The sequence below is a fragment of the Budorcas taxicolor genome, chromosome 15 (genome assembly GCF_023091745.1).
Source record: "Budorcas taxicolor isolate Tak-1 chromosome 15, Takin1.1, whole genome shotgun sequence".
Taxonomy (NCBI): Eukaryota; Metazoa; Chordata; class Mammalia; order Artiodactyla; family Bovidae; genus Budorcas; species Budorcas taxicolor.
Genome location: NC_068924.1, coordinates 37,390,547 through 37,415,619, shown reverse-complemented (window position 1 = coordinate 37,415,619; position 25,073 = coordinate 37,390,547). Strand labels below are relative to the sequence as shown.

Here is a 25,073-nt window from a genome sequence, read left to right as displayed (position 1 = left end):
TTTGGTTCATGGTGTTCTTCTCGGAACACTTTGGTTTTGTTCCCTCCAGCACTGAGACCGCTGACAGCTTTATTTTGCTTTCAAAATAGAAATCTTTTTGAGGATTTTTGTTTGGTTTCTCTATCTTTCGGCCTCTGTTTACAAATTGGCAAATATCTCCAGAGGGGAAGGCAGCTCCAAATTCAGGCTTGCATCTTTGTTCTCTTCTTCTCTCTGGGATCTTGCTTGCAAGCATTTAAAGCTCTCTGTCTTTATAACCCTAAATTCCATATTTGGTCTCCCAGCCCCTTGAGACTATAAGAGAGCTCTATGCTATTTCCTAGCCTCTTAACTACTCTGCTTCTCATCTTCTCTGCCCTTTTGTCAGTTATGAATCAGTAGCAAATTCCTTGAAAGGAGAAAGTAGCACAGAATATTGGTTTCAGTTTGCTTCAATCTCTTCTCTGCTGCTGCTAAATCTCTTCAGCCATGTCCAACTCTGTGCGACCCCATAGACGGCTGTTTTTTCAAGCCCTGGCTGCTTGACTGTGTTCTGACGCCCTGAAGTGGATACATTTCTGGTGTATTTTGGCTTTTCTAGATTAGTTGTACTAGGCAGTAGAGTTGATCTGATACAAACTAGTCCCTCTCAGCTGAAAAATAGGCAAGCCTCTTAAGTCACTATGAACCTATTTCCTTATCTATAGATTTTGAATAATACCAGTTCCTCCAGAGGGGTGATTAAAATAATAATAATATGTGCCTGGTACATAGCAGCACAAAAATATAAGCTAATATTATATTAATTTCAATAATAATAAATACTAAGCATCTCTGAAATTATAACATAAGTTAGGAGAAAACAAGTTTTTTCCTATAAAGGGCCATATCGCAAATATTTTAGCATTTGCAGGGACACACAGCCACCTGGTACTCCCCCTCCTCCACTCCCGCAATAACTGGTAAAATGTAGAATTTATTCTTGACTCTGAGTACAAAAACAAGAGTTTGCAAAATATAAGCTGATGGGAAATAAGAATTTAGGTTCAACTTTTAAAATTATAACAAATACTTTGAATATTTCAGTTTGACAGGAAATTAATCAGGTGATGTCAGTCTCTTGCTCACTATGCTGCAATCTCATCCAAAATAAAAACTGAAGTCCTAATAACGGACTTAAAAGACCCTACACAATAAAGTCCCTTCCTTTCCTCCCTTTTAGTTCTCTGACTTCATGTACACTTTCTTTTTCATTTACTCTGCTGCTGCTACACTGGCCTCCTTGTTATTCCTCAAACTAGCCAGACAGGCTTCTGCCTCCGCAGGTTTGCACGTGCTAGTCTGTATGCCTGGAATGCTCTTTTCGCACACATTTGTTGGGTTTTAACATCATAAGTAGTGCATTCTTTTCGGTGCCCTCCATCACTTCCTTTTTCTTTTTCTTGCTGTATTTCTCTTTGACCTGCTCAAAATCTGTGACTTTCCATTGCCCATATTCCTTATCCTGGAATCTTATGTTCTCAAATATTGGTTCCAACATGCTTCTCCAACCTTATTTTGTGCTGCTTTTTTCTTTTTTTAAAATATTTAACATATATATATATTACACACACACACACCCCCACACACACACACACCTGTGATAAGGTATCTTACAACCGTCACCCAACAGCAAAGGTAATGTAGACTTCCAACCTAGCCACAGACTGTGATGCTGGTAGGCTCTTCCTTTCTTCAAAACCGAATGAGTCTTGCCAACACCACCAAGGGCAAATTGATCTGGAACTCCATTCATATTAAGTGGCCAGGGAAGTATGCTCATTCTCTACTAAGTATGAGACTCTCCTTCCCCAGCAAGGCAGGAGGTGGCCAGGTCTCCCCAACACTGGTGCCTGGCCCAGAAAGTGCTCTTTGTCCTGTGGCCTGGAGACTCCCTTTCCTGACTTTGCAACAGATAGCCCAACCTGGGGAGTTCCTCAGTGGTGGCTGACTCTTTGCGGCCCCATAGACCGTAGCTCACCATGCTCCTCTGTACATGGAGTTATCCAGGCCAAAATGCTGGAGTGGGTAGCCATGCCCTTTTCCAGGGGATCTTCCCAACCCAGGGATCAAATCAAATCCAGGTCTCTCAAATTGCAACTCCCACTGCTAGGCACCAGCCCTGGTGAAACCAGAAGGAAATCAGGCAGACTAAAAATACCACTGTGAATGCCCTGAAAATTAAATTTCATTAGAACTACAGCCTGAAAAAGCAGTGTAGGACATAGTACTAAATCTAAACAGAAAGATCACCCCCTACTATAAAAGATGTAAATAGGACCCAGAATCTTCTAGCATAGTTACCAAAATGTTGACAAGAATTTTGAAAATCACCTGTCATATCAAGAACCAGGAAACTTACAACTTGAGTGAGAAAAGATAATCAATTATTAACACCAACATGAATCAGATTTGAAACTGACTAGGAATTTTAATAGATTTAAGGGACTAGATCTGATAGACAGAGTGCCTGATGAACTATGGATGGAGGTTCGTGACATTGTAGAGGAGACAGGAATCAAGACCATCACCAAGAAAAAGAAATGCAAAAAAGCAAAATGGCTGTCTGAGGAGGCCTTACAGATAGCTGTGTAAAGAAGAGAAGTGAAAAGCAAAGGAGATGTATGGCAAACCAATACAGTATTGTAAAGTAAAATAAAGTAAAAATAAAAATTAGAAAAGAAAAGCAAAGGAGAAAATGAAAGATATACCCATCTGAATGCAGAGTTCCAAAGAACAGCAAGGAGAGATAAGAAAGCCTTCCTCAGCGAGCAATGCAAAGAAATAGAGGAAAACAATAGAATGGGAAAGACTAGAGATCTCTTCAAGAAAATTAGAGATACCAAGGGAACATTTCATGCAAAGATGGGCTCGATAAAGGACAGAAATGGTATGGACCTAACAGAAGCAGAAGATACTAAGAAGAGATGGCAAGAATACACAGAAGAACTGTACAAAAAAAATCTTCACGACCCAGATAATCACGATGGTGTGATCACTCACACTAACCTAGAGCCAGACATCCTGGAATGTGAAGTCAAGTAGGCCTTAGGAAGCATCACTACGAACAAAGCTAGTGGAGGTGATGGAATTCCAGTTGAGCTATTTCAAATCCTAAAAGATGATGCTATGAAAGTGCTGCAATCAATATATCGGCAAATTTGGAAAACTCAGCAGTGGCCACAGGACTGGAAAAGGTCAGTTTTCGTTCCAATCTCAAAGAAAGGCAATGCCAAAGAATGTTCAAACTACAATACAATTGCACTCATTTCACACACTAGTAAAGTAGTGCTCAAAATTCTCCAAGCTAGGCTTCAGCAATACGTGAACCATGAACTTCCAGATTTTCAAGCTGGTTTTAGAAAAGGCAGAGGAACCAGAGATCAATTTACCAACATCCACTGGATCGTCAAAAAAGGAAAAGAGTTCCAGAAAAACATCTACTTCTGCTTTATTGACTATGCCAAAGCCTTTGAGTGCGTGGATCACAATAAACTGTGGAAAATTCTGAAAGAGATGTGAATACCAGAATACCTGACCTGCCTCTTAAGAAACCTGAATGCAGGTCAGGAAGCAACAGTTAGAACTGGACATGGAACAACAGACTGGTTCCAAATAGGAAAAGGAGTACGTCAAGGCTGTATATTGTCACCCTGCTTATTCAACTTACATACAGAGTACATCATGAGAAATGATGGGCTGGATGAAGCACAAGCTGGAATCAAGATTGCCAGGAGAAATATCAAGAACCTCAGATATGCAGATGACACCACCCTTATGGCAAAAAGTGAAGAAGAACTAAAGAGCCTCTTGATGAAAGTGAAAGAGGAGAGTGAAAAAGTTGGCTTAAAGCTCAACATTCAGAAAACAAAGATCATGGCATCAGGTCTCATCACTTCATGACAAATAGATAGGAAAACAGTGGAAACAGTGTCAGACTTTATTTTTTGGGTCCCCAAAATCACTGCAGACAGTGACTGCAGCCATGAAATTAAAAGACGCTTACTCCTTGGAAGGAAAGTTATGACCAACCTAGACAGCATATTCAAAAGCAGAGACATTACTTTGTCAACAAAGATCTGTCTAGTCAATGCTATGGTTTTTCCAGTGGTCATGTATGGATGTGAGAGTTGAATGATAAAGAAAGCTGAGCGCCGAAGAATTGATGCTTTTGGACTGTGGTGTTGGAGAAGACTCTTCAGAGCCTCTCGGACTGTAAGGAGATCCAACCAGTCCATCCTAAAGGAGATCAGTCCTGGGTGTTCATTGGAAGAACTGATGCTGAAACTGAAACTCTTAATATTTCGGCCACCTGATGTGAAGAGCTGACTCATTTGAAAAGACCCTAATGCTGGGAAAGATTAAGGGCAGGGGGAGAAGGGGACGACAGAGGATGAGATGGTTGGATGGCATCACCAACTCAATGGACATGGGTTTGGGTAGACTCTGGCAGTTGGTGATGGACAGGGAGGCCTGGTGTGCTGCGGTTGATGGGGTCGCAAAGAGTTAGACACGACTGAATGACTGAACTGAACTGAGGAATTTTAAAGTGGCCATCATAAAAATGTCTTAATAAGCAATTACAAATCTTTTGAAACAAGTAAATGAAATAGAAAATATCAGGAGAAGAAGAAAAGTAGAAGTTACCAAAAAAGGGGGGAGGAAGCTTATAGAGCTACAAAATGCAATAATGGAAATTAAAGCAAAATGAACAAAATCTTAAGGACCTGGAGGACAATGACAAGAGATCCAGCATTCATAATCATCAGTGTCTGAGAAGGAGAGGGAATCTGAAGAAATAATAGCTGAAAACTTCCCAAATTTTGTAAAAGATGTAATTCTGCAAATTCAAGAAGCTGAGCAGGGACTTCCTGGGTGGTCCAGGGGCTAAAACACTGCACTCCAGTGCAGGGAGCCTGGGTTCAATCCCAGGTCAGGGAAATGCAACAAAGAGTTTGCATTCCGCAACCAAAGATACTGCATACTGAAACTAGGGCCCAGTGTAGCCAAATAAATAAATAAATATATTTTAAAAGCTGAGTGAATCTCAAATAGTATCAGTGTTCCCCACCCTCAAAACAAATCTTCTGTAAAATATGTTAAACTTTTGAAAATTAAAAGCAAAGAAAATATATTGGAAGCAGCCAGAGAGAAATGACACACTGCCTATAAAGGAACACCCAAGTCAAATGACAACAGATTTCTTAGAGTGTGGGAAAACAGATACTGTTATATACAGTTTGTGGAAATACTGGTTTGACCAATATATGTAAGGGTAGTTTTATAGTGATTTTAACATGTTCATTTACTTTGCTTCAGTAGTTCAAGTTAATGGGAAGCTATCGATCAGAAATATGCTTAATTATCTACAGTGACATATTAAGAGAGGTATTCGCTTATAAAAACTAGAAATAGCTGAGCTATGGCCCAATAATGGGGAATGTTTTAAAATAAAGTAATACAAAATAATACTTAAGAAAAAGAAAAAAAATTCCTCAAAGAGCAAATACATTATTAAGCTAATTATTGGTCTAACTTTCATAACACTTCTCAATTTAAAAATGTAGTGAGGATACATAACAGTGAACTCAACAGATACTTTGAATAATTATGAACTATAAACAATGTAAATTCAAGGTACAGTAAAACAACAGAAAGTGAAAATGAAGTCGCTCAGTCGTGTCCGACTCTTTGCGACCCCATGGGCTGTAGCCTACCAGGCTCCTCCCTCCATGGGACTCTCTGGGCAAGAGTACTGGAGTGGGTTGCCATTTCCTTCTCGAAAACAACAAAAGTAACATTTAATTAACTATTCTGATCACCAGAGCACTGATTTCTGTGGGTAATTGAGTTGAACATAATACATATGTATTTTTGAAAAGTAAAAATATATATATCAATGAAACATTTATAAATTAAAAAAAAAAAAGTATTTTCTGTCTGTTCTTCAGGACCCAGCCTCATGCTATTCCTTCCGTATTAACCATTCAGTTCAGTTTAATCACTGTCTCCTTTATACTCTGATACCCCACGAGATATACTAATGAATAATGTAGAAAAAAATTAAAGTTCACAGTATCTGTTACATACTTCAGCATCAAAATTTTAAGGTTAGAATCATACTGCTTATATCATTTATGCTATGTCCAAATAAGTGAAAATTAATATTTAGTAGGATTCAGTTACTTAAGCTATTGTTAGATGGACTTTATTTAAAGTTTGTTTTTTAATTTTGTGTCTAACAAATATGTAATTTTATGTCTTTTTTCTTTTCTAGATTTCTGGAGGTGGAAGTGGAGTTGATCTTTCAGTGCTAAATGAGGCTCGCAATATGGTGTCAGATCTTCTGGTTGACCCCACCCTTCCTCCACAAGTCATTGCTTCCCTACGGAGTATCAGTAGCTTGATGGGTGCTTTCTCAGGCTCCTGTAGGCCAAAGATTAATCCCCTCACACCATTTCCTGGATTTTATCCCTGCTCTGAGATAGAGGACCCCGCTGAGAAAGGAGATCGAAAACTTCACAAGGTCAGAATACAGTAATCAGCCAGCCCTATTTATCATGTTTAATAATGTTTTTGAGTTAAAACTGCTCCTTTAAATCTTAGATAAAATAGAATTTCTTTTTAAAGGGTTTCATTCCTTTATAGTACACTGAGTTGCTTGGGACTTCAGAGGTAGTTATAATTTCAAATAGTTCAGTATGAAGCAACCATTCAGTTTTCATTGTGAATAATATTACTGTAATTAGCAGTTGTAACTTCATTGGTAACTATTTTTTATTATCTTTAAGAAGCAGAGAACAGAAGGAAAATTTATTTTCAGGCTGTACAGCAAACTGGCAGTCAAATTGTGTCATTAATCTATTTTATTTTTTGGAAACCAGGAATTCTTTTTGGACCAATAAAAAAAAAAAGATCATTATAATAGTCATGAAATTCCATAGCATTATTTTAAACTGATTTTCACATTTTTTGGAACTCTCTACCCACTGGAGATTATTGTAGCCCAATAAGCATTGATTTTTCCATCACTAGATATGGGATTGATTTTTCTTTAAATATCATTGACCCAAAATAGGATTTCCTTTAGAAAATAATAAACACTATTCTAAATAGGTATACATTACGCATATTCAGAGTGCTTTTAATTCTTTTATTTGGCTATCAATAGTCAAATTGATACCTTTACCTGTAGTTAATATCATAAAACTTTAAAAATAGAAATATTTTAGAGATTATTTTAACTACTTTATTCTGCTGGTTAAAGAAACTAAGAGAAGATGAAATTCCAATCAGTTAATTTTCATTGTAATAGTGTATACAGAGTTCAGAAAAAGTTAAATATAGTTTTTGGAGACTCTGATCATCAATTCATTTTGTTAATTCTCAGCATTGTTATATAGAAATGTTGAAAAATTAAGTAAGCCTGATTAAGGCAAAATTTTGGTAATTATTGATCACAAATTTGGATAAGTAGTTGTGATGCTTTTATTTTTAAAGTGTGTAGAATAGCAGCTGCATTACTCAAAACCCAATGGAAGTTACACACATTTTTTTAAAGCACTCTACCCATGAGAAAGAGGTTAATCACAGCATCAAATAGGGGTAGCAATAAATTCATCAATAAAATGATACATTTTGAGTTATTAATGGTTTTCATTTGGTATGTTGCTCTTCCTTTATATTTTCCATTGGTATTTGAGGTTTCAAATAGTAATTTTAAAAAGTAATAATTCTTAAAACTGTTAGACATAAAAATTGCACTGCGGGAGTTCACTGGCAGCCTCGTGGTTAGACTTCCAGGCTTTTACCACTGTGGCCTGGGTTCAGTCCCTGTGGAGAACTGAGATCCTGCAAGCCATGCAGCCAGGCAAAGAGATGTTTAAAAATCACATTGATATCAGTATTCTGTTTGTTACTATGTTTACTGTGTAGAAAAGCATACTGGTACATTTTAGAAACATTTTAAACAAACAGGATGCCTAATTGCCTCATTTCCTGAACATTCTAGGTAATCAGGCTTATTTGAGTACTCCAATTTACTGATAGGAATAAGTCATAGAAGAATCAGGAAGTAACCCTTATTTCTTTTCTTTGTGTTCTTTTAACTTCTTACTTAAATTTCATATCTAATTTATCTCTGCTTTGGAAAAGAATATAAAAAGCCTGGTGTTACCTAAAAGAGCAAAAGCATTTATGAAAAAAGTAAAGAAAAGGGACTTAGAAGAGATGATTTAAAGTAAATGTCTTATATGCATGGTAAGAACTAAGAAAGAGTATATGGACCTAAATTATAGTCAGAAAGGATGTTACATAAACAGCTTTTTCAATGTAAATGTAACTAACATTGAATCTTTATAAAATCAACATCCTTGGGAAAACTTAAATATAAGACATATTTATCTCTCTGAGATGGTCTCATGTCTGCTCATAGGGGAAATTCATAAGAAGCAGAGACTGTTTTATGTCAATTTCACTAAAACACCTATTCAGAGTGGTCAAAAATGGAATATTCTGGGTTAACATTTGGATTAACTGAGAATATTTTCAGAAATTAGGATAAATATTCTTAATGTGAAAGGTGTTCTGAATTTAATGTAGTCATTAATTCAGAAGCTCAGAACTCTGCAAGTTAGCCTCTATGTACATTAGCATTGTAGTTAAAATACAAAAGCTTTAGGAAATAGGGCTCATCCCCGATCCTAAGCTTGGCCTCTAAAAGTAGTTTCTTCAGGGTACATCTACTTTTAAAATTGTCAGTTGCTTATTTCTCATAAAACTATGAATAAAATGTACAAAAGAAAAAATTTTTGGTTAAACTATCAGGAATTCAGAAACCAGTTTTTAAATAGGAGAAAGGTGAATGAAAGAGCAGTATAGAATGTGATATTTGGAGTAAAACATATTCATTCTGCTTCTATACATGCTAAAAATGTACAGTTGATCCTTGAATAACATGGGTTTGAACTGTGTGGGCCCGCTTATGTGGAGTATCTTTTTCAGTAGTAAATACTACAGTTCTACACCATCTGTGGTTGGTGGAATCCATGGATGTAGCATCTCAAATATGGAGGAAGAACATGTAGGGAGGGCCTGCTGTAAATGACACCTGGATATTCAACTGCATGAAGGATATTGGTGCCCCTAACTCCCAAGTTGTTCAAGGATTTGTTGTACTTTGTACTGATATTTTCATGTACCATCTTTAGCATCACATTTACAGCATGTTAAAGGGTAACAGTTTTAACCACTGTTAAATTATTCAACAGGGGCTGAACAGTAGGAATAGTTTACCAACCCCTCATCTGAGGAGGAGCTCAGGAACCTCAGGTCTGCCACCTGTCGACCAGACTTCTCCAAGGTGGGAACGCAATAATGGCAAACGGCCTCACCAAGAATTTGGCATTTTAAGGTAAAATCCCCAGAGCATTTTCAAGAAGCCTGAATCTCTTACAGCCACTTCGTGTCTGTGAATGAAGTGTGAAATAATTCTGAAAGCCTAAAGGAACCCTGGAAGTGTTTTAGGTATAGGACAGCATGGTTTGTAATGTGGCCTGGTAGAGAAACTGATCCTTAAAAAGAAGGTAATCTGCCTTCTCCACCCAAAACAGGCAAGCTGGATACAAAGCATGCTGGAGCCCTAAGAACATGAACCAGGGAGGCAATGTAAGAAAATGAGAATCAGTTTTAGATGTGAAACCGGGAAGACCATGGTAGAGGTGGCCAAATTGGAGGCAGTCATCATCCACTGCTGAGTGTTCTTGTTGGTCAGTAGTTTGACTTGTGAAAGCAGGAGCACCCCACGGTACACCCCAGATGCTGTCTCAGACGTGAGGTATAGGTAGCAGGACACTTTCAAGCCCTGTTCCTACTGGGGAACTAAGACTACTAATACATTCTGTATCCTGTTGAGGATTTACCTGGAACTAAGCAGTGCTTATCCTGCAAAGGAAGTGTGTCGGTAACTACAGCCAGGAGAGCTTGGGAGATAGCAGGACCCGAGATCTTCTGAATGTAAGCATATCCATTTACTCTGCAAACAAAGGATTCCATACTTTGCCTTTTAATGGCCAGGACAGATATTTATCTCCTGTGTGAGTTATAGGCATCTATGTAGTCAGTTACATAACCATAGTTAATTAAATTGTGAGTGAAGTCGCTCAGTCGTATCAGACTCTTTGTAGTCAATGTAAATTTCCTGTTAAACCATTCTGTTAGGACTGAGCTGTGTTGGTCTTTAATAACTCAATCTGTGTAGTTACACATTTGAAACAGTAGGTGGCAGTGTTGGATCAGAGCTATTTCTGTTCAACTTTGTATTAGCATTTTATATATGAAATATGATTAGATAATTGTAATTTTCCAGATTCTTCTGTGATTTATTAATTTGAATCTTCTACAATACGTTCAACTAAACGAAACTCCATTTTTGTAAAAGAAAAACTGAGTGAAATGATACATAAAACAAGAATGGATTCAAGTGTGAAGAGAATGTTACAGGAAAATGAGCTTTCGTCCAAAGCTTGCCCAGAGCTTAAACATGATAATAGTTTTTGTTGCTGTTGTTTGGCGTTTTTTTTTTTTTTTTTTTTTATAATGGAAGCAGGATATGACGAAATAAATGACGTTAGGAACTGAAAATACGACAGGTATTTCTTAACCCTGGGAGACATCATCTTGAGAATAGTTTTGAGTTTAAGAAAGAATGATGAAAATGATTCTATTTTTTCATCTTTCCGTCACACTGACGTAAGAGCAACGTTTTTAAAATTAAATGTCTGATACATTGAGTTAAGGTTATTTTTATTCTACTGCCTCCACATAATCAATAATAAAACAGAAACGTGGTCCAAGGAAAACTAATTTTTATATGAACATATCTCAGAATTAAAGGTACATGCAGGCAGATTCAATATATTTACTTAATATTCATTAGAACAAAATTATTATGCCTCATAAAAGATTTAGAACTCTAAAGGATAAAGTAATTGGTGGTATTATGAAACATCTCCTTTAAAGAGGCAAGGTTAGAAGGAATTTTTCCAGTGTGCAGGAGCTGAAGCTGCTTTGTAATGAATTTCTAAGTGTACTTTGAACATAGGGTAAAGGGGAATATGTGAAGCATTTACAAGCCTCTTCCTTTTGAAATTCAAGTCTCTGGATCAGTGCTGTCCAGTAGAAATGTCTGTCACGATGGGGATGTTTTATAGCTGTGCGTCCAGTTTGGTTGTCGCTAGGTACATGTGTCTATTGCTCACTTGAAATGTGTCTATCATGACTAAGGAAGTTACAGTTGATTTGATTTTAATTAGTTAAAATACAAAGAACCATACTCAGCTATCATACAGACCTAAGTTGCAACCGTATTAGGCAGCATAGCTATACATCTTTAATGTATGGTGACATTTTGTTTGGGAACCTTCAGGTTTTAGAAGCACAGAACTAACAGGCTAGTGACTGAACTCATGAGGCATTCGTTTCAAATTTATTAGAGTACTCCCGAATGGAGAGTACCTTTCCTAGTTTTGATATGAATGCAGCTGTAGATTCTGATCATAAACTTCTCTATGATTTTAAATGACCCTGCCCATGATTTCAACATGATGTAAACATTGAACCTCTTGCTCCCTGAAGCTATGTCTGAAACCTAATTTCTCATCTCTCCAGCTGCTTTTCCCTCTGTTACTGTTTTTCTGTCATTTCCTGGCACAGTGCTGGCTGAAATCCTCTAATTTTGTGGTTGCTTACAAAACTGATTTACCTAGAAAACCTTGGTGTTGTCTTTACATCCTGTTGCCTTACTCTATAGATAACAGCTGTCACGTCTAATCTCCAAAGCTCTTTACCTCTCTATTCCCTTTTTCCTTTATCACTTTGCCTACATTATTTCATGCTTTCATTATTGCTTATGTGGGCTGTTGAATTATCCTTCCCATTTCTAATATTCTTCACTACCCAATCCATCTCCTACCTTCCACCAGAAATTGTCCTTAAACAAAATTTTGATTTATTGTTTTTTCTAATCATTAAGTTTTTGAACCTTTATCGTGCCTGTAGAATACTGCCCCAGTTCTTAGCCTGAGATTTGAAATTCTGTTAATCCCTCATGACAAAGCTACACCCTTACTTAGAAAAAATTAAACAGATAGATGAGCAATCTCGCAAAGAGAAGTAGAAAAATGGTTTGGGGAGCTCTCTACATGAAAATAACAGGCACATAAGTTGTGTTAGATTTTTCCTTAAAGAAGACACTTCCTTGAAGAGGAAACTTCCTTGAAGTCTTCTCATAAAACTTTTTTAGTTTCACTCCCTTAGAAAATTAAGCTGAATTATACTTTTTAGTTGCCTTATTTGTGTAAAGTGTAAGATAGGACTTAATTTTGCCTTTTTTTTTTTAATGCTTTGCCTGGAGAAAAAAAATGAAGTATTATAAACTTTGTGATAGGTATTACTAGGAAAAACATAAGAAGAGAGAGTTCTAGTTGAACAGCTGCTGTGTTACATACTCTTAGCACTGTTCATCTCTGAGAGGACTTGAGATGTTAATTAAGAAGGCCATTACTTTTTAACACTAGAATAACTCCAGTATCACTTTCATTTATCTGAAACTCCAGGCAAGTTAAACTGTTTGATATTCCCTCTGTTTGTGCACATGTGTGCCCTTCTACCTAGAATAGACCTCTCACCCTTACTCCTGTATGTCCTTAAAGACTGGCCTCAGATGTCACGGCTAAAGAGTAACACCCTGACACCCCTCCTTTGTTCTCTAAGGAATAGTAATCTGTTTTGCTTCTGAGTCTCCTTAACATGTTTTCTTTGCTCTTTCATGGAAATTTTCATTTCCTACCTGTTTTAGACATTACGACCCTTCTGAGACCTGCTGGACTTACTGTGAAGGGTTTGGGATTACATTAAAACAGGTCTTTGAAGATTAACAGCTGCATAACAAGTATCATGCAGGAATATGCTATCCACATGACACTAGATACTGTTTTCTGCTTCAGTTTCAGACCTAGGATGAAGTTTTGCTGGTCAGGAAATTCCAGCAAGGTTGAATTTATGTTTTGGGGGGTTAGCTGACAGTTGAATTATCCAGGCACAGCATTAGTATCTAATGCTGTTAGTATCTAATGCATAGCATTAGAGTTGAAAGCTTGGCTGAACTGCTGTCCATGGATTGCTGGGACCCAGACCCTCCCTGTGGACAGACGGTACAAATTCAGAGCTCACAGCTCATTTCCTTTGAACAGATTTTCCCTGGGAAACACAGGCAAATCCCGTACCAAAACTTTGAGGGCTATCAGCTGTAGGTACTACACCACCAAAGAGGCTTGCCTTTAACCTATTCTGATTCATCGTTCATCACGGAAAGTACTCTTTAATTAAACCTAATAACGTTGCCTGGCAATAGTATGTCCCCTAAATAATGTACTTGGGAACCAGCTTCTCAATTATGTGTCTCATAATTTATTAGCGAATTATACTAAAGCCTGGACCCTATTTGAACTGCAGAGATTCAAGACAGCTAACTGGTGTCATCCCACTCAGTTCTTAAGATAATGACTCTGCAAAATCTGGACATTGTATAGCCAACAAGTTTTTACAGCTACTTAAAAAATAATACATGAAATGATATAAACCTTGTGAGGGTAATTTGCATTGATTGTCTTAGAAATCAGCTGTTAATATATGGCTTAACTCTATGACCGTAACATTTGACATCTCTTGCAATGTAATTCTGACTTTAATCATCTTCTTGCCAACTATTAATAATCACTGGGACTCCTAGCCTACTTTGCCCTCTATTTTCTTCAGTATTGTTTTATATATCTCATTACGGTAAATATTTATCTGGTTCTAGGCAAAGAATTAATGGGATGATTCTGGAACTGAGCTGAAAACCTGTAATTTGACCTATACTTCTCAATTCTAAACAACTAACCATTTTAATTACTAGAAGACACCCCCTCCTCGCCCCCGTTCAGGTAGAAGACTAGGGAGTGTGCTTCAGGGCTCTTCTCTGAAGGAGAAAAACCTGTCTTTGTTTTGAATATTAATAAGGAAGTAGGTGTTGGTAGAGTACACAGATTGTTCTATTTGAATATTGCCCTGGGTGGCATTGCTACTCTTCTTTCCCCATCTCTCCCACTCCTTTTGAAGGCAATGAATATTCAAATACAAAGAATGATTGCACACTGGTAGGGAGATGAGTTTATTGAGTGTTATTATGAACATACTGCCTCTTTTTTAAACATTGTGAACAAATTATTATTACTATTAGCTTGAGCAAAAAAATTACAGAATCTAGAGGCTAGATGTTATCTTAGAAAAGTTCTTTATTTTAAACCTCTAATTTTACAGATGGAGAAACACACAAAGATAACATCAGAATTGTCTTGTGGAAAGAGCATACATACACTTCAGAGTCAGAAAAATTTAAGAGTCAGAGAAATTTGAAGTTGAATTTTATCTCTGCCACTGTGAATTTTAGCTTAACACAGTACTAAGCCTCTCAAAGCCTCAGTTTTCTTATCTAATAACAAAGTTGTTCAGATGAATAAAAGAGATGAAGTATGCAAATTACCTAAAATAATGGATGATACATAATATTCAAAATAGTGCTATTATTTTTATAATTTTTATTGACGAACATTTTTCTGTTGATAAATTGGTTGCCAACTGTTTTTACAAGCCTTCTGTTATCCAGAATTTTTTTATCTCATAAGATTATAAGACAAACTAGATTTTGAGAAAAAGGTCCAAAGAAAGGCTCAAAGCAGGAGTGAGTGAAAGAGTCCATTCACTCAGAACTGGAGAGAGAAAAGATCTGTTCTTTTGAAAAGTGAGAATAGCAACCTAAAGACAGGATCATTCATTTAATCCAGTAATGTCTCCTGAACACCTTTACCAGGCACTGACTGTGCTGTACCCACAACTGAATGGAAGAGGTGTATCGTATGGCCTCTGAAAGGAATTCACGTTAGTGAGGCGTAAGCATCTGTGAACACTGAAACTGTAGTATGGCATGGATATATGTAACAGACATGGACAAAAACCTCTAAGGTCACAGAAAAACAGATCTTCCTGAGTAAGGGGGTATGGGAGTACACAAAAAATGGAGTTGGAGGGTGGGGGAAGCTTACTGAGAACTCAGCCTATACTAACAAAACGTTGAGTGAAAAATAAAGACACGAAATTTGTTCTTAATCCTGTGGCAAAGTGCCCACATCAGGGTTGACTAACAGAAGAGAAAAGGCTAGTGAATATCTAAGAAAGGAAGTCCTATATGTATGGCCCTCGGCCAAGGGCTTTAAAATATGTAATCTTAAAATGCATTTTATGTATCAATTGGTATACTATGATTGCTCACCTATATTTAATTTCTTCATAAGGACCCTAAAACCTACAATAAATATTTCAGTTATAGGATATGACTGTGTTAACGGGTAATCAATTATCTGTGCAGAAGGGGAATGGAAGATAGTGAAAAACTGTATGTTTTAGGTCAGTAATTGTCAGTGAGGTCCCTGGACCACCTAAGCACTTGTCAGACATGCCAATCTGTGACCTTTCCCCAGACCTATTGAATCAGAAATCTTGGTGGTGGGAGTAGCAGTCTGTGTTACAAAGAGCCCTCCAGTGATATTGATAACCTGCTTCTTGCCAGGGTTCAGCAAATTACAGCCTGTGGATCTAATGAGGACCATACCTGTTTTTTACATGATTTTACTCATTTGTTTATCATTGGTTATGGCTGTTTTTATACCGCAGTGGCAGAATTGAGTAATTGCAGAGACCTTATGGCTTGCAAAGTCCGAAGTAGTTACTACTTGGTTCTTTACAGAAAAAATTTGCTGGTGCCTGCTTTACTCTGGATGTATAAGCAGATATTTGCTAATGAATTGAAGACCATAAGAAAAAAATGAATTTGTCATGTTTTTAAAAATCTTAACCTGTTATCTTTCCCTTGTAGTCAAGGATGCTATCTAAATGGGCCTTTTAGTTCAAATCTACTGACAGTCCCGAAGCAAAGGTCATCATCTGTATCGTTAACTCACCATGTAGGTCTAAGAAGAGCTGGTAAGAAATCATTCTTTGTGACTTAAATATGGGAGGTCTCAAACTATATGGTAGTGCAAACTTTTCATTACCTATTAATAACTGAGGATATATTTTCTCAGGTATGAATAGAAACTATTCTTAGCTGAGAATAGGGTTTTCATTACCTATTCATAGATGAGATGGTTGGATGGCATCACTGACTCAATGTACATGAGCTTGAGCAAACTCTGGGAGATAGTGAAGGACAGGAAAGCGTGGTGTGCTGCAGTTTATGGGGTCGCAAAGAGTCGGACACGACTGAGCGACTGAACTGAACTGAAATGAACTGAAGTTAACATAAAACTAAGCAGTTTGGGTTGGCTGTTAGTTGACAGTTTGCTCATTTGTTTGTTAATATTTGAACATATACTGTGTATCAGGAACTTTGTTAGGCACTGAGGATTCAGGGATAAAATATAGAACTATTTAACCTGAATAGTTGTAGAGAAAGAGCAAAGGAGAACCCTCAGTAAAGGGCATTCTTTTGTAGCATGGTGATTGTAGAGGAGGAAAAAAAATCTTAATATGAGAGTAGGAAAAATCCTGACTGTATCCTATATCCTAATAAAGCAAAGCGAAGCAAAGTGAAAGCAAAGTTGCTTAGTCGTGTCCAACTCTTTGTGACCACATGGACTGTAACCAGGCTCCTCCATCCATGGGATTTTCTAGGCAAGAGTACTGGAGTGGGTTGCCGTTTCCTTCTCCAGAGGATCTTCCTGACCCAGGAATCAAACCCGGGTCTCCCGCATTGTAGGCAGACGCTTTACCATTTGAGCCATCAGGGAAGATATAGCCTAATAAGCCACCCTTAATAGAATCTTGGGGTGGGGGTGGGGGCTGTTAATCGACATATTGTTAGTTTTAGGTGTACAACAAAATGATTTGATGTTTGTATATACTATAAAATGATTACCATAATGAGTCTAGTTAACATCTGTCACCACAGTTACAAGTTTTTTTCTTGTGATGAGAACTTTCAAGATCTATTCTCTTAACTTTCAAATACACAATACAGTATTATTAACTATAGTCACCAAAGATGATGAAATGGCATATTTAAAGTATTGCCAAAACAAAAATTGCCAACCTGAAATTCTTTATCCAGTGAAGATATCCTTTAAAATTTAAGGTGAAATAACAAGTTTTTTTTATACAAAAAAAGGTAAAATGTATTGCTTGTAGATGTGCACTACTGAGATTTAGCAAAGAAAATTCTTTAGATAGGAGGAAAGTGATCCAAATTGAAGCATGGATCTGCAGGAACGAATGAAAAGCACTGGTAAGCCTAAATATGTGGGTGCATGAAAACAATGACTCCCTGCAGTTTGCATAATGGATAAAGAAGTATATGGAAACAGTGGCATAAAGGGTGGGGAAAGGGGTACATTGGATGTACTAGCAGTGATTGAAAAGTACTAAAAAGTTCTGTTTTAAAAGAAACGAATACTTCAAAGATGTACATTGTAATATCCAGTGTCACAGTCAAATAAAAAAAGTGTTACTCAGTCGTGTCCAGCTCTTTGCTACCTCATGGACTGTAGCCCACCAGGCTCCTCTGTCCATGGAATTCTCCAAGCAGGAATACTGGAGTGGGTTGCCATGCCCTCCTCCAGGGGATCTTCCTGACCCAGGGATCAAACCTGGGTCACCTGCATTGCAGACAGATTCTTTACCATCTGAGCCACCAGGGACAAAAATAGGAGCAAAAAACTAAACTGTTTCAGAATTTTGGAAGTTAACAGAAGCCAGAGAACACACTAGAAATCATCTGTACAAGAGAAACTAACTACTGAACCTTGGTGAGGCTTTGGATTCTATGACAATTTAATTGAAAGCAGTTCCCAAACCCTCTCTCCCCAGCTCAGTGGTACTACAGCTAAAAGCCACTCGCTTTGCAGTCATTAGAGTCTGACCTCTTTAAAAACTGCATTAAAAGCAACAACCACCTGAGAGTACAGTAAATGTTTTGTCCAAACTCACTGGAAAACATCTTTGTTCCCAGGTTGTTGTGGATAATTCATTTGACTGAGAGCTCAGCTCTCCAAAAAAATAACAGCAACAAAAAACACCCACCACCCTCTGCCAGCAACATTTTGAGTGGGTAAAGCTGTGATTTCAACTAAGGCAAACAAGAACTGATTGGAAATTTAAAAGGAAATCCTGGACGCTAGATGACCACACGAAAGTGAAAAGCTCTGGCATATGCCTGAAGATCTGCTAGGCTGAGGACATTTTCAGGGCTGTGCACATGCTCAGGAAAGATTTGTGAAAGAAGGCCCTGGCTGCTCCACTTGTAGCTGACCTTGAAGTGCTGCACAAGCAGGAAGTAAAAGCTAAAGCTGTTTTGTAAACTGCCTGGAAATTTGAAGTTGTAACTTTTCAAACATATTCCCATCAACAAATGATGACACATAGGCAAGACATTTAAAGAAATTTTCTGTCTCAACTAAATCATACTGACCCACGGGTGACTTCTAAGAAGTCAAGCATAAATCAAAGAGGAAAGGGGAAAAAAGGCATCAGAGCACTCAGTGGCTACACACCTCAGTGGAAAAAAACCCTACATTATGAGTTCAGGAGATCACTCAATGAATAGTCAGAAATAAAATGAACAAACACAAAATAAGCCACATAAACCTTGAGGGTGGGAGAGATCTGATACTAGAATTGTTACAGTATAGTATCTAAATGTCCAGTTTTCAATTAAAAAAAATTTATGAAGCATGCAAAGAAACAGGATGAAAAACAGCCAACAGAATTTCCGTGAGTGAGCTTGGACTTTGGATTTAGCAATGGCTTTAAATTTGCTACCATTATATCTTTAAAGAACTTCAGGAAACCATATCTAAAGTAAGAAGAGTATGAAAACAATATCTCACCAAGGAAAGAATATAAAGAATTAGAAATTATATGATGAAATTATAAAATAATTTGAATACTTATAAAATAGTCATCACTTCTACTCAATATTGGGTTAGAGGTTCTACTCTGAGAAGTTTAGGTAAAAACAAAGAAAGGAAGATGTAAAACTATTTGCAGACAACATCATCATATATTTATAAATCCTAAGAAATTCCTTAAAACGTATTACAACAAATAGACAAATTAATCAGTGTGGCAGGATATAAAATCTGTACGCAAAAATCAGTTACATTTCTTTATACTAGTAATGAACAGTGCAAAACTGAAATTAAGAATTCCATTTAAAGTTAGCATCAAAGAGAATAAAATGCTTTGGGATAAATTTAGCAAAATAGTTCAAGACTTGTACACTGAAAACTATGAAACATTGTTGGAATTAAAGACCCAAATATGATTTTGTTGTTGTTTGGTACTGCACAGCATGTGGGATCTTAGTTCCTCATCCAGAGACTTGAACCTGTGCCCCCAGCAGTGGAAGTGTGGAGTCCTATCAGGGAATTCCCAGGAGGACCCAGATAAATGGAAAGATATCCCATATTCATGGATCAGAAGACTTGGTGGTATTAAGAGGACAATAGTCCTCAAATGGTTCTAAACTTAGTACAATGCTTAACAAAATCTGTGCTGGCTTCTTTGCAGAAATTTGACAAGCTGATCCTAAAATTCATGTCAGAATTCAAGGTACCCAGAGTAGCCAAAACAATCTTCAGTAAAAAAGAAAAAAAAATCTTAGAGATTCATTCACACTTGTAAATTTAAACTTGCTACCAAGCTGTGGTTATCAAGACACTGATTGACAGTGATACTGGCATAAGGATATTCCAGATCAGTGGAATAGAATTGAGAGTCCAGAAATAAACCGTTACATGGTCAACTGATTTTCAGTCAGCGTGCCACGGTAATCCAATGGGGAAGGAATAGTGTTTTTAATAAATGATGCTGGAACACCTGGATAGATACACATATGAAAAAGAGTGAATTTGAACCATACCTGTCATCATACTCAAAAATTAACCTAAAATGCTCATAAACTCAAATCTAAGTATGAAACCATAAAACTTGTAGAAGAAAACATAAGAGAAAATCTTTGTGACTTTGGATATTCTTAGATATGACGCCAGAAGTACAGTGCATGAATGAAAATTGATAATAGGAATTCATTAAAATGAAAAACATTTGCACTTCAAAAGACACCTAAAGAAAGTGAGAAGACAATCCATAAGATGGGAGAAAATATTTGCAAATTATAATTTGACAATGAACTTGTGTATTCACAATAGACAAAGATGTCTTCAGTTCAGTTCAGTCGCTCAGGCATGTCTGACTCTTTGCAACCCCATTGGCTGCAGCATGCCAGGCTTCCCTGTCCATCACCAACTCTCAGAGCTTGCTCAAACTCATGTCCATTGAGTCGGTGATGCCATCTAACCATCTCATCCTCTGTCGTCCCCTTCTCCTCCCTCCTTTGATCTTTCTCAGCATCAGGGTCTTTTCCAGTGAGTCAGTTCTTCGCATCAGGTGGCCAGAGTCTGACAGAAGACATCTTACAACTCAGTAATAAAAACACAAATGATCTCACTAAAAAATTGGTGAAAGATTTGAATAGATGTTTCTCCAGAGGAGTTATACCAGTTACCCATGAAAAGATACTCAGCAGTATTAGTCATTAGGGAAATGCAAATCAAAACCACAGTGAACCATGACTTCACACCCACTATGGTGTCTATAATTCTCAAGGCAGTATAACAAGAATTGGAAAAATGTTCAAAAGTAGGAACACTCATATATCACTGATGGGAAAGTAAAATGCTACAGTTACTTTGGAAGACAATTTGGCAGTTCAGTACTTGAATAGAGAAATAAAATGGTGCTATATTCATCCATACAATTTTATATGTCATTCAAAATGAGTGAACATGTGAAATATCTTTTAAAAATGTTGAGTAAAGTAAGCAAGGCATAAAAGCATTTATACTGCCTGATTCCATTTACAAAGTTCAAAGAAAGTGCAAAACTAATCTAAATTGTTAAAGAGATATATATGTGGTACAATATAAAGAAAGACAAGAAAAACAGTACCATAACGTCAAAGTAATGCTTTCCTTTAATGAAAGGACTGAGAATTAGATACTGGACATGGGTTTCTGATCTCTGGCCATGTTTTATATTTTAGCCTGAGTGGTGAGCATTCAGCCTGTTTGTCAGAGTTTTGGACACTCACTAGGAGAATCCCAGGGACGGCGGAGCCTCGTGGGCTGCTGTCTATGGGGTCGCACAGAGTTGGACACGACTGAAGCGACTTAGCAGCAGCAGCAGCAGTATAATTAAAGAAAAGAATGCTGAAAATTGGAACTTTAGTCTCCAGTTAATAACTAACATTATTTTGACAGGCAGGATAGTTCCCCTCTCTAGTCCTCAGTCTCTTCTTCTGAAACATTTAAGTGTTTGACCAGATGATTTATAAAAAATCTTTTTTTCAGCCCTAACATGATATGAAATTATAGGAGCCTCTAAACAGGTCAATTGGATAGAACAGCAGTGGCAGCCCTGCATATGTGAAATGAAAATGCTGTGTAATTCACAGGATTATTATGAAGATTAACGAAAAGAACACACATCGTATTTGTCAGGGTTTTCCAGAAAAACAGAACTAACAGGATGTTTGTGCATGTGTGTATACCCATACACATATACTGGAGAGGGGGACAGTGATTGACTGACTGATGGGGATTGGCTTGCCAGATTGCCAGGTCCGAAACGATTAGGGCAGGCTGCCAACCTGGAAGTCGTAGCAGGAGTCAGTATTGCACTCTTGACTCTGAAGGCAATCTGGAAGCAAAATTCCTTCCTCTCTGGAGGGGCTCAGTTTTTTCTCTTAAGGCCTTCAACAAATTGAATGAGGCCAACCCACATAGCAATGGGTAATCTGCTTTATTCAGTCTAGTGATTTAGATGTTAATCGCATCTGAAAAATACCTTCACAGCAACATCTAGACTAGATTTTAACCAAACAACTGGGCATGATAGCCCAGCCAAGTTGACACACAAAATTAACCATCACATACATCTGTAACTATGTCTGAAAATACCATGGTACCTTAATAACTGTTATTTGCTTTCCTCTCTGATTCTCACTTTACTTGAATCTTTTTTTTGAAACAAAGTTTTAAATCTACCTACACCTCTCTAGATGCACCCTTAGTTCAAGGTACCTAGCAAAGGCTCTTGAATAAATTAACAGGATTAGGGATGTATTTCTGAAGCACTTTTTCCCTCTTATTTTAGCACTCACTTAGCACTTGTTTGTATTTTCCACTAGCTTTTTTTAGGTTTGTTGAACACTGTAGGGATGGCATCTTTTTCTCCGTTGTGAAACCCCGCACATTTTCCAGCATATAATAGGCTCTCAAATACTTGTTAAATGAATGAATGAGCTGGAAAGATGTAGATTTTATTTAAGGGATCTACTGTTGTGTTCATATAATTTTATCATACGCTCATATAATTTTATCATGCTTAGCTTGCTCAATGCTACTAAGAACTCTGTTTCCAAAATAAAAATGAATTTTATTGTATTAAAAAATACAGTAAAGATGGTAAAACGGATAATCAGGCTGGTAGGGACGAAAGATGAAGATTAATAGGGATTAGGAAAATCTGTGCCACTCATTATCATGTACACACATTATTATCATTATAATGTACATTTTCCTCGTACTCTTGGTATTTACTATTATGTGTCATCCTGCCACAGGGTGTTTATTCCACGGTCATTGATGATAATATAGTCTATATGCTGCCTGAATTCGTAGAATGTCTTGATGATAGCTCCATGTAGAAATGTAGTTTTATCATTTAATTGTAAATGCTTTGCATTCTTTAAAAAAGAAACCATCTGCCTGCAATGCGGGAGATCTGAGTTTGATCCCTGGGTGGGGAAGATCCCCTGGAGAAGGAAATGGCAACCCACTCCAGTATTCTTGCCTGGAGAATCCCATGGATGGAGGAGCCTGCTGGGCTACAGTCCACGGGGTCGCAAAGAGTTGGACACGACTGAGCGACTTCACTTTTGCTTTCTTTAAAGAAGAACTTTATAAGTACCCAAACATAGACAATAAACAGATACATGCATACATAATATCTCTTTCTTCTCTTTCAATTTTTAAGGTGGTTTACCAAGCCTGAATTCAACCAGTCATGGACCAGTGTCTGCTGGCTCTCCAACTAACCGATCACCTATAGAATTTCCTGATACTGCTGAATTTCTTACTAAACCACCTGTCATTTTACACAAATCTTTGAGCAGTACACCCAATTCACCAGATTTTTATCAGCAGTTTAGAAATTCTGATAGCAATTTATGTAACAGGTAAGTTTCCCAGATGTTTATGGTTTCAAAATACAGGTTATTTTAATAAAGTACTCCTAGTTTTCTAGTTCTGTATTATAACTAGATGATTAATACTATATCCTTTTCTTCATCTAGTAGTTTTTATTCTAAACAATTTTTTTTTTCATTTCACTGCTGTTATTCATTTCCCAGCTAAATGATCTCCATCTAAAGGGAAATATAATGGTATTTTATCCATCATAAGAGATCAGTAAATGTATGAAAATTATTTTAGTACTAGTAATTTTATGCACTAATTTAGTACTTACTTACAGTAACCAGTTCATTTGATGTTCATTTTCATTTCTGCTCTTACGATGGTGTTTACCTCTAATCCCAGGGTTACTTTCAAAATATGCTATTTCCTTCACAGGGACAAAGATGTTTTCTAGGATAAAGCCTATTAAGTTTATAGAGAGATTGGAATATTAGGGTATTTTCCAGTTGGGATCTTACAGTTTAAAAAAACAACAACAGATTTTCTGACTGTATTTAGATAAAAACAAAAATTGTCTCATTTGTCATATATACATATTTACCTGTTTTATTTTACAAGCTGTGGACATCAAATACTGAAATATGATTCAGCATCTGAACCAGAGTCTGGTACAGACTGCCACAGGGAAAAGTCAGGTGAGACTGCAAAAGTCATATGTCTTTAAGAACAATCTTAACATTGCTTTTTAAAATGAATAAATGAGTTAAGATATCTTTAAAACAAAGATTACAATGTTTCATCTACTTTACAGAGGAGTTATTAGCAAATTATAAATAATAAATGGTGAAAGTATTATGAAGGGTAAAAATGTGCTGTATAAATTAACATAGTCTTATGTTACGGTTAGGCTTCATAAATAGTGAAATTATATTAACATTGAAATTTAAATTGCATTATGTAAGCTCAGAAGGGTTTGCATACATTTTAATAATTACACAAACAAGTTTTAAAACTTAGTTATATCATTCTGAAACGTACCCTCAAAAAAGGAATATTGTTGGTGATAAAATTATAGTTGTTTTATAATTTTAAAACACTGACGACTCAAGCATCCAGTAATAGTTAACTAGGTAACTCAGAGCAACATACCTCCTGAAGGTAGCTAGAAAATTTACAAACTATTAGCAACAACAATCTGCTTGAAGCCACTGAAGAACTAATGGGCTCCTCAGAATATCCAGTGTAAGACCTGGAGGAGAAGAGAGACTTAGGAAATGAGTCTCGAGTTTGGGGCTACCAAAAGGTGTTTGCTTCTTCCAGAGGGGCCAGTACTGATAGAACAAACAGTCCCTTTTGGTAGCTTCATGGGACAGCTTCTTGGGACTATGGAGATAAAGATTAGAGCTGAAAGTCTGCCGTGATAGGATTAACCTGGTAAACTCTGCAGTATTGCATCTTAAGAGTAAAGGTAAGCCAGAAATAGACAGGCCCTTTCAGGGGTTACAGGTGAACATCAGTCTCTTCACATACTTTAAAATTCACCCTTCCGTAGTGTACAATGTAATAGTTTTGGGGGTTTACATTTTAAAAGATTAAAAAACAACAAGGAAGACCAATCCTTCACATACTTCTGAAAATAGGAGGGCAAACTTCCCAACTCATTCTATAAATAAAACCAGAATTATTCTGACACCATAAGCAGAC

The 25,073-nt window shown here is 37.0% G+C and overlaps 1 protein-coding gene across 1 annotated transcript in view; it reads left to right on the top strand.

Annotated features, from left to right (window-relative positions):
* PDE3B (phosphodiesterase 3B) overlaps positions 1–25,073 on the top strand; it is a 177,609-nt gene that overhangs the window by 118,850 nt on the left and 33,686 nt on the right. The window contains exons 3-7 of the mRNA XM_052652560.1: positions 6,296–6,544; positions 9,288–9,430; positions 15,992–16,098; positions 23,209–23,410; positions 23,988–24,064. Coding sequence (XP_052508520.1) covers positions 6,296–6,544; positions 9,288–9,430; positions 15,992–16,098; positions 23,209–23,410; positions 23,988–24,064 — 778 coding nt within the window. The remainder of the gene's footprint in view (positions 1–6,295; positions 6,545–9,287; positions 9,431–15,991; positions 16,099–23,208; positions 23,411–23,987; positions 24,065–25,073) is intronic.